Source organism: Barbus barbus (assembly GCF_936440315.1).
Source record: "Barbus barbus genome assembly, chromosome: 32".
NCBI lineage: Eukaryota > Metazoa > Chordata > Actinopteri > Cypriniformes > Cyprinidae > Barbus > Barbus barbus.
Window position 1 is genome coordinate 13833173 of NC_136760.1, and position 10246 is coordinate 13843418.

Consider the following 10246-nt stretch of genomic DNA (forward strand, 5'->3'; position numbering starts at 1 on the left):
AGAATTTGTACAAATTTACATAGAATTCAATATTATTGTGTAGGCATTATTGTGTTATAGTGAATAAAATAAACAATTTTGTGCAAACTACAAATCATATCTAATATAAATCAGGGTATCTTCCGTCCAGTCGTTTTTTAATTTAATACTGAAATCAATTTTAATTTTTTTAATTGAACTCCGCTTAGTGAAACTTGAATCAATTTTCCTGCTTTCAGACCTGGCTAGGCGATTCAGCGACGAGGCGTTCGGAATAAATTGAACGGGGATGGATTGGTCAGGTCTGGGTAAAGGGAAGTCTACAGACGGGGGTAACAGATTGAAATCCGAATGTGGAACTTTGTTTTTGTCTGTGAGGAAATACTTTTGGGGAAATGTCTCTTCGGACCTTTTGTGTGTCTCACCTTTCATGCGCAAACCATTAACTGGACAAAGAACTAGTAGATTCCTCTCAGATTTGTTTATTGATTTGATCAGATGAGCAGCTTCAGTCAATGCAGTGAACAGACTGACAACAGCAACAGCCTCCATTCAGAGCTGGTGAGTGACAGTAATGTTCATATAATGCAGATGAACGGTCTTTTTTTAGGTACAAATTCAAGTCAGTATTGTTAAATCCACTAACGTTAGACGCAAACCGTGCCTTGTGAATATCCTCATAATGAGACAGTTTTTGCATCAATCATGTTTAATTAGCATGTCTTTTAAAGCGTTTTAGTTTGTATTCAAGCTACTGAACGGAACTTGATGATATTGCAGTCTGTAGGCGAGACGGGATGTAACATTACATGGTATTTGTTTGATTAAAATATATGATGTTTCTTACAGTTATTAATATGAAACATGCAATGGTTCCTCTAGCAGTTGTTTTATACAGTAGCATTGATTATTCATAATAGCACAAGCAAATGCAGAAATACATGATCAGGACTTTCGTTTTGTATGACGGAGTGAATCACATATTGCTGTCTCATGCCCTGCCTGTGTCTGTATTTGTCTTCCTTTGTTTGGGTTGTTGTTGTTTCAGCCTCTCCTCAGCCCATGACTGCTGCACTACAGCATGTAGACAGCAGTGCTTTCTCCTGGAGCTTTTGCAAATGAAAATGGAGGACGTGTCTCTGTCCAGTATGGACAACAGTAAGATGGAGGTGAGAGGGTACGCCTTTGTTTTCCATGTTATATTCTGCATAATTAGATCTGTGTTGAATAAACAAACACATGTGGGTGTGTTTCACCTCTGCATCATCGTGGTATACATTTTACACACATTTCATTGGTTTTCCCAGCTGATGTGTCTAGTGAGCGCATTGCAAATGTGATGTGTATCCTTCTGAAGGTTACAGTGCATTTCAAGCGTGTTAATACATGCATGTGTTGTGCCTTCTTCCACAGGGCTTTGCTCAAGAGATCCTGTCTGACCTGGTGGAGGACGCCTGTTTCGGTCTTTGTTTTGAAGTTCACAGGGCTGTCAAACAGGGATACTTTTTTCTGGATGATACAGACCAGGAGAGTATGAAGGACTTTGGTGAGAGTTTCACATGTCTCTTAAATACGACATTGAATTTGCATTCTGGGACTTAAAGAATGATAACTATAACAATAGCTATTAGCGTTCACACATAGGCACAATAATATTGCACCTATTCTTTAAAATTTATAATGATTTTTAAAACTTTATCTTTATCATCCTTGGTGTAAACTGACGTTTCGTCTGGTTTTGTAATGTAAATTATTTTCCTGGGCATTTTGAAAATTTCACAAACTTTCTCTGATATGACTAGAGTTATAGGGTTTAAGATGTTCATTTTTATAATGACTTTACAGCATTATAACTTTAAGGTGTGATCACAGCAAAATTGTGCGGGTAAAAATGTCCATTGTCTAGTGTCATTAGTGTAGGGATGTATGAATCACAGCTAACACAGAGGTCAGTTTCAAACAAAGCAGCTTTCATTTGGTCAAGGCAGCAAATTTAACTCCTATTCCCTATGAAATCTGCCCCCTCATGTGAAATTCCTGATCGTGTGGATTCCAATTGACAAAAACTGAATTTCACCCTCAAAAATTTGTGATCGCACCTTTAGACATGAATGGTTCAGAGCTGCTGGAAGGTTTACGCAGATGCCTTAAAGGGATCATTCACTCAAAAAAAAGAAAGTGCATCATTTAATTTTGAGCCCATTACTACTTTCATCTGTGAACTACAAAAAAACGTATTTTGAAGAATGTTCACGCTGCTCTTTTCCATCAAATGAGTGAATTGAATCTACGCTGGCAGGGTGCTTTTACATTTGCTGTTGTGCATCCCGGGTTGGTTTGGATAAAGTGAACACTTCCGTTTTCCGAGACTCTGATGCACTCCTGCAAACTATACCCAAGTCTGCCTCAAAAAGGCTAAATGTGTACACGTTATCTGTTTGTGTGGGTTCTCAATTGAGAATGACGCACTGCAAGCAAAGAGTAATATATCTCTCATTACACCTTCATACAAAAATAAACTCCTGTGTTCTTAAAATTATAGTACATAGACACAATTGCTGTTATGTATTTGTGAATAAAACCAAAGGTTTAAAAAATAAAATTAAGTATACAACAGAGGCGAGCAGTTGCCACCTTCTCCAGTGTTTTGTTGTTACCTCGCAACAAGGGTAAGCAATGTCTCTTGAATGGCGCAAATGGACCGTTGTTCGGAATCAGAAATACAATGTTAACACAATCCAGCAGGGTCAGGAAGACTTCAAGAAATCAAACCAAATGTAAACGCACTCTCAAGCTCTAAAAAAGTATGGAAAAAACATAAAAGCACTCTTCATGACATTTGCATTATAATCCAAGATATCTGAAGTCATACAACCAAAGTCCTTTTGAAGGAAAATGAGTTCATTTGGTAGCCATATTTGTAAAAGCAACTATTTCGGATCTGCAAGACCAGCTCCTGTCTACTTGAATGGAGAAATTCTCAAATCTCAAAAACTGCTTGCCAAACTCGCATTTAAATGGCATATTGACATTAACGACCCCATAAACATTATCATCAAATTGTGTTAAAAAGCATATATTTCAGATATTAGTTTAGCTAATGTGTATGTGCAGTGCCAAGTGCTCATTGGAATATAAGGGAACTATCTTAGTACATGCAGCATTTTGGAATGAAGCCACTTTAACCCAACACTCTTGTTTTCCACTGTTATTTGTAGAAATCGTGGACCAGCCTGGAGTAGACATTTTTGGGCAAGTGTACAACCAGTGGAAAAACAAAGAGTGTGTGTGTCCCAACTGCAGCCGGAGCATCGCTGCCTCACGATTTGCTCCTCACCTGGAGAAATGCCTCGGCATGGGCCGCAACAGCAGTCGCATTGCCAACCGCAGGTATTATGACTGAACATTTCCAGAAAACAAAATTGAATATAGATGTCACGTGAACTTGCAAACGTTCATGAAGGGCTGATGCTTGTCTGAATGTCTGGAATCTGTTTTTGATAATGCTAGTCATGTGACTGCTATTTTGGAGCACATGATGGTAATGCGTGTGTATATAAATGTATATTTAGAATTGCGAGTGGCAACAACACAAACAAATCAGAGAGCGATCAAGAGGACAATGATGATATCAATGACAATGACTGGTCTTATGGTGCAGAAAAGAAAGGTGAGTCCGTTATACATCACCTTTCTTTGCAATATTCTAGATTTAATCACTAAACCACTCAAGGGATTTCACAGCATAACTATTTACGAATGTATACGTGTTGTTGTATTATTTTAACACTTAATATTTTGCCTTCTAGCCAAGAAGAGAAAGTCAGATAAGGTATTTTTACATTCTTTGAAACAACCTGTACTCTTGGTAAGTTTGTTTTAATCTTACAGATGTTCTGTTTGCTCTTAGATGGCCTCTCAGCATTAGGATCTAGCCGCAGGATCTGGAGCAAATTAGATGTAGAATTAGTTTATTAAAGGATGTAGAATTCTTATCCACAATTCCTGTCAATAAGAATGCTTTGGCTACTAGTTGTTGATAAATTAGCTTTCTAAAGAGTGCTGTACTGTAGCATATTGTACCTGCCTTTTCCATTACTATGTCTTTTTTATTATTGGTTTCATTTGCATATCCTGGCTGCAGGGTAATATTTGATTGTTATTTTTCTGTGCAGAATCCAAATTCACCAAGAAGATCCAAATCCATGAAACATAAAAATGGTAGGTGTGTGTTTTTCTTTCTTGTGTGAAATCTGTAATATTATATTCAAGTTTAAGCGCCCCGATATACTAACGACAAAGTTATTTTTCTTTCTTCGCTTAGAGGTTAAAAAAAGTTTGAAAAACTTGAGCAGCAGTGGTATACTGTTAGCAAACATGCCAATGCTGCCCACGCTGCTGATAGTGGCATTTAGATGAATATGTAAATATATACTGCATGCTTTCCTCTCAAATGTAAAAATAAACACAACAAAAATGACACCAATGGGGGGAGAAAAGTGGTGATTGAGCATCTGATCATATTGACGTGAATGTTTGCACAAGCTCAGTCTCTCCAGTCAAACTTCATTCAAGTCAAATTTATTATATAGCACTTTATAGGCTACTATAGATTAAAGGAATAATTCACCCAAAAATGAAAATTTGCTGAAAATGTATCAACCCTCAGGCCATTATATAGATTTTTCTGGAACACATTTGGAGAAATGTTGCATTACATCAATGGGTCCCCTGCAGTGAATGGGTGCCGTCAAAATTTGAGTCCAAGCAACTGATAGAAACATCACAAAAATCAACAAGAAATCCACACGACTCCAGTCCATCAGTTAACATCTAGTGAAGCGAAAAGCTGAGTGTTTGTAAGAAACAAATTCATCAAGACATTTTCTAACATCAAACTTTTGCTTTATCTATAATATTTTTGAGTCCTTTATCTATAATATTGCTTTCTTCAGACTCAAAAGAGAAAAATGAACAGATCAAGTACCAATTGCAACTGAAAACAGTTCTGAAAAAAATTATCAGTAGGTTTTGATTTGAGGCCAACTGGGGATGGACTTTTTCACTGGAAGAAGAGTTATGAACTTTTAATTGTGAATTTTCTTTGGTGAACTATTCCAAAAAATCGAGCAGCTTTCCTGTGTCAGTGTCATTTACAATTTCTGCTATAAAGCTCTTCAGTGTGTTCATGTATTTACTCCCTTCTAACCTCGACAGACTGAAGAGAAGAAATGAATTCCACGTCAATGAAGGAGGAGCCGCAGAGCGCACCTACTCATTATGTAATCGTCAGGGACCAATGGTAGTTTGAAGGCGTTTACTAGCCAGAGCAAACTTTTCCAGAAAGTTGGCTTTGGCAAGTCAACTGATTTTGTTCGAAATGACTTCGCAACAGTGCGTTCTTCAATTTCGCTTGAAGTATACGGGGCCTTTAGCGGCCCTTCACACAGAGAGTGTTTTTGCATTGAAAAACATGACGTGGGGAATGGGGAGAAACGCAAAGACACTTTCCTTTAGATTAATTATCGAATATCCATCTAGTGCATGTTTACAAAGGAAAACAATGGAAATGCAGTGCAGTGGAATGCAAAGACACAATCCGTGTGAACAGCCCCTTAAGTTGGATTCAGCAAGTTCAAGGTCCATTGTAAATGCTTTACATGCCAGTTAAAAATATTGTAAGCGATAATGTATGCTAACAGTCAACCGTCTTTGAGACTTTTATTGACAATAATTTAAAACATTTTAATTAACTGTCTGGTGTATGGTTTGCTTGAAGCTTTGCTGGGTCCTTAGAGACGTGTGGAGAACCAGGACAGTTTGTGCGTGTTTCTAAGAGAGGAGACATTCTCTCAATAACACTGGGTATCAGGAGTCACTCACTACCCACAGTATCACAGGATTGTGTGATTATGCTGATCAGTGGAGGAGATGTGGACTAATTCTTCTGTCATTCAGTTTACATGATTTTGTTTTCCATTTTCATCTTCAGAATTTTTTGCACAATCTCTCATATCCTGCTCATGCAGCTTTGATGGCTGGTCTCTCAAAAACGACACATCTAGAATAGAGGAACTTGCACGATTCTCTCAGGGAGGAAGTTAGAACTCATCATTTCGGCAGACAGACGCTGGGCCAGTTGAGCTCTCCCATCACTAAGGTGCAGGATTCTTTCTAAATGAAATTCTCATTCTGGGAGGATTTTACAGCAGTTAATAATGAAATCGTTAAAGATCATAAATCAGTGTGAATAGTTTCCCATCAGGTAATTACTACAGTTTCTTATTACATTGTTTTGGAGAATCATGATCCAGTAGAGTATTTTCTTTTCTCTGTAGTTCAATAGCCAAAGTGTGGTACAGTTGTACTGTGTCACTAGTTCTATAGCACATTATCATACTACATTTATTTTGAGTAGTAAGTTATTGGTTACAATGAGAGGAAACACAGTTTGGCATAGACCTCCAAAAATAATTAAGGCTTGAGAATATCTTTATCATTGTAATTTTTTTATTTTCTCAATTTTTTATGTATTAGATGTTTACAATGTAAGGTGTCCTGTGCGGTCTCACTTTGTGACTGTGTATATATATTTGACTAGGTGAAAGATGCTGCTATCCTGACCGTGAGCCATACGCTTATGGGCATGTCATCAATGTAATAAAAGATCAGATCTCTGAACATGCTTTGTATGTGTGCTGCAAATATTTTATTTCTTAAATATGCACAAATAAAATTCCAGTCTGTAAGCCTCTTGGTAAAATTCACTGTTCAAAGGAACACTTAAATTTGGAAAAACATCGCTGTTCATTAAATAGAGCAGTACGGAGACCCTTAGGAAAAATGTGTTGGTTTGTTTTTCTGGTCCCAAAATGTATAATAATCACAAATGAGGAAAACTTAATTTCTTAAATACTAAATTATATTTCTTGACAATACTGGTTAATAATTAATTACTTGATCCATGTGTGAATATTTTTGATGATGTTTTGAGTAAATACAGACTGAAAATATAGCTGCAAGCAGCAATGACGGAGGAGCTAAGCATAGCATGGAGCATCAGACCAACTGCAGAAATGAGTAATTGAAGCCATTTTAAGATTATTGTCCAAATGGCTGAAAAATCATTAAAAACTACTAGTAATAAGATTGAATGACTTTTCACTTTTGACCAACAGGTGGCACTGTTATCAAATCGATGTGGTGTGTTCTGTGTGAGGTGACAATAGGCTTGTTTGAGATGCACCTTGCCTCGCCTGTAATTTAGTCGAGAGTAGGCGGCTGCAGTGAGGGGAGGAGTGAAAAAAGTATGGCGTTCCGATCGGCTCTTTAATATGACTTTGCTACATGCACTCGTCTCAATGAACGTCTCACTCAACGTCTTATTTTTTTTATTTTTATTTATTCCATTCATTTTAAGACGCAGACGTCACGCAGACGTCACGTAAATCACGCGTGGCAGTGAAGTGTCGAGTCAGACGTCACGCGTCATTCACGTGTGGCAGTGAAGTTATTAATTATTTTTTTCTCTAACACGTATTTAACACTCTACTCAACATGGCTCAGTGCAGTGTGCCAGCGGTTGCGATCGGTTCTTTAATATGACTTTGCAACATGCACTCGTCTCAATGAACGTGACACTTGCGTCTGTCTTATAACGTCATGTCTGCGTCTGTGATTTATATATAGGATATTGTGTGTGTGTTGTTTAACCCACATTTTGAGGGCCAAATGCCCCCACAAAGATAGAAATATGAAGAAACAAACTTGATATAGGCTATTGCATTTTTATAGCTTATTGTTGGGGTTGTTATTGTGTTTTTTATATAGTTTTAAAAGGCCTACGCTACAGCACTTTGGTAGACTAGAAAACAGACAACTCGATCGCGTTTTCTGTAGATCCTTTAAATAGAAGAATAGAATTGAAAAATAGGCTACTATTTTTTATATACAAGTCACCTGTGGTGAAAAAAAAACGACTGTAAACTTTTTTTTAAATAGTTTGTAAACTATTATTTGACTTTTGTTTATGACGTTTTGCCCCTTTATTAAACATTTAGTTAAATGTTAGTTAAATCAGCCCAAATGTTTTTTTTTTTTTATTTTTTTTTTTTTTATTATGACACTATCAGAGATAAACAGATAAACATTAGAACATGAACATGAGAATATAAATACATGTGAACATATGGGGGATACAATGAAAAAATAAATAAACTAAAAATAAAAAAATCATAAATATTCAGTCATACACAGTTATACAAACATTTTACAACCATAAAAATTACAACTTATTTATCAATTTTTTTATAATATTGGATGTTTTTAAGGCTTTTTTATTAGAGGAGATTCTTTGAAGAGATGAGTAAACCAAAAGTAGATCAGAAGAGAAAATTGTACAATTAGGTTTAAAGTTAAGGCATCGCGCTTTGTGAATGTGGAATTTTCCCATCATACAAATAAAATCCAGGGCATCCTCTAGCTCCCTACTATCAGAAACCACCGAATGAAAGAGAACCTTAACTGCAGAAATGTTACACAGTCGAAAGAATACAAAAAATAACGATGCTGAAATTTGAAGCCAAAATTGTTTAGTATAGGGACAGAAATAGAATAAATGTGAAAGAGATTCTTCCTCTTCTTGGCAAAAAGAGCAGAGTGGAGAAAGATTTTGTATAAATTTACTTAAATATTTGTTGCAGGGGTAATAATGATGGATAATTTTAAAATGAACTTCTTTTATTTTATTGTTAAACAAAAATTTGTTTGGCACTGTCCATACTTTCTGAAAATTAACATTTGGATAAAGTGCCCAGCCCAAATGTTTACAACTACTCTTTTGTGTTGGTCAAGAGACTCCTAGTGGTGAATAGTAGCCTAGGCTACATGATTTCTTGATAAGTAGGCTATCTGTGCATATGTTGACAAGAAACAATGGCAAACAAATATTTTAACATGAACATTTGTGTAAATTCATTACTATTTGGAATAAAAGCTATACAGGTAAAGTCACTTAATTAAATACAACTGAAGATCAGTGGGAAAAAATAATAAAGAATGAGTGAGTGGAATGTGCTGGAAACCGCCCTTGCAGCAGACTATGGCAGACGCAGACGTCACGTTCGGCAGACGCAGACGAGACGTTCGGCAGACGCAGACGTCACGTTCATTGAGACGAGTGCATGTAGCAAAGTCATATTAAAGAGCCGATCGGAACGCCATAAAAAAGTGCAGGCAAGCCGGACACTTCCTGAATCTCGTTGTGTCGTTGGACTGCAAACGTCAGCAATGGAAGAGATCGCGTTCGCGTTCTTTATCGCACTTTGTGGATGCCTTTTATAATCAAAGCCATAATGAGAAATGAGGAGCACACAGATGCTACACTAAATTTACACTGTTATCCCTAATTATGGGTTAAACATTTCAGAGTGGAATATGGCACAGCTGATTAACCTAATTATGTGTATCCTACTTAAGGGACAGTTTACCCCCCCCAAAAAATCTTTGGGTGAACTATCCCTTTTTTACATGAAACATATTTCATATAAATATATTACACAATTGTTTGTCACCTTAATGTAAATTTGAATTTCATGTTTAATGATTAGGAAAAGTGTGTGCAGCAAATTATTATTCAAAATTAATATGAAACAAAAACACATTTTAAATGAAGAAATTAGCATGCATGTGTGGGCTTTGTTTTCTGCACTCCTGAAATAAGACATACCCAGATAAAGATCTCAGATAAAACACAAACATGAGGCCTAATTGCAAAACCGTCACATTAGATGTAGCTATGCATGCATGTATTGATGGATTGACTCATTTATTTAATGGAATAATGTTGTACAAAAATGCAAATGTACAAAATTAACACCAGCATACAATACATAAAGAGAAAATTACAACAAACATACAAAAATAAAAGGGTAAATAAATAGCACATGTCCTAATTACTAATATTACTATTATTGAATAGTAATAATAACTAGTAATTACTAAGTAATGAAGTAATTACTTAGTAATTACTTCATTACTAAGATGGCGGCGCGCGCAGTCGCAGCAGCTTCTCTCTCTCCCGACAAACCGGTGTTTTCGTGTTTTTTGTCTTGTAAGTCGCAATGTTTTTGCACATCTTCGTCTCGTCTACCTGTCTTTAAGCGCGCATACAGTCGTGAGTTTCTGCTCGAGGTCGGCAGAACCACATTTTTAGAGTTAAACTCCGCGCACACTGAAGAGCTGCGGGACCTCGGTCTGCTCCGAAGGC

General features: G+C 36.6%; 1 protein-coding gene across 4 annotated transcripts; it reads left to right on the forward strand.

The window, feature by feature from the left end:
• The first annotated feature begins 241 nt into the window (after positions 1–241).
• Positions 242–6726, forward strand: LOC306852706 (ataxin-7-like protein 3). Of its 4 annotated transcripts, none has more exons than XR_013782665.1 (9): positions 267–540; positions 1028–1148; positions 1393–1525; positions 3198–3369; positions 3552–3649; positions 3789–3811; positions 4155–4200; positions 5972–6139; positions 6581–6726. XR_013782665.1 is itself a non-coding variant. In XM_079389764.1 (8 exons), exons 2-8 carry the CDS (start codon positions 1098–1100, stop codon positions 5199–5201), a joined length of 528 nt encoding a protein of 175 aa, XP_079245890.1. In that variant the 5' UTR covers positions 242–540; positions 1028–1097; the 3' UTR covers positions 5202–6726. The 4 variants fall into 4 exon arrangements, 2 of the variants coding, with proteins under 2 accessions (XP_079245890.1, XP_079245889.1); XR_013782666.1 differs by having other exon boundaries at positions 5197–6139; positions 6581–6658; XM_079389764.1 differs by having other exon boundaries at positions 242–540; positions 5197–6726.
• The last annotated feature ends 3520 nt before the right edge of the window (positions 6727–10246 follow it).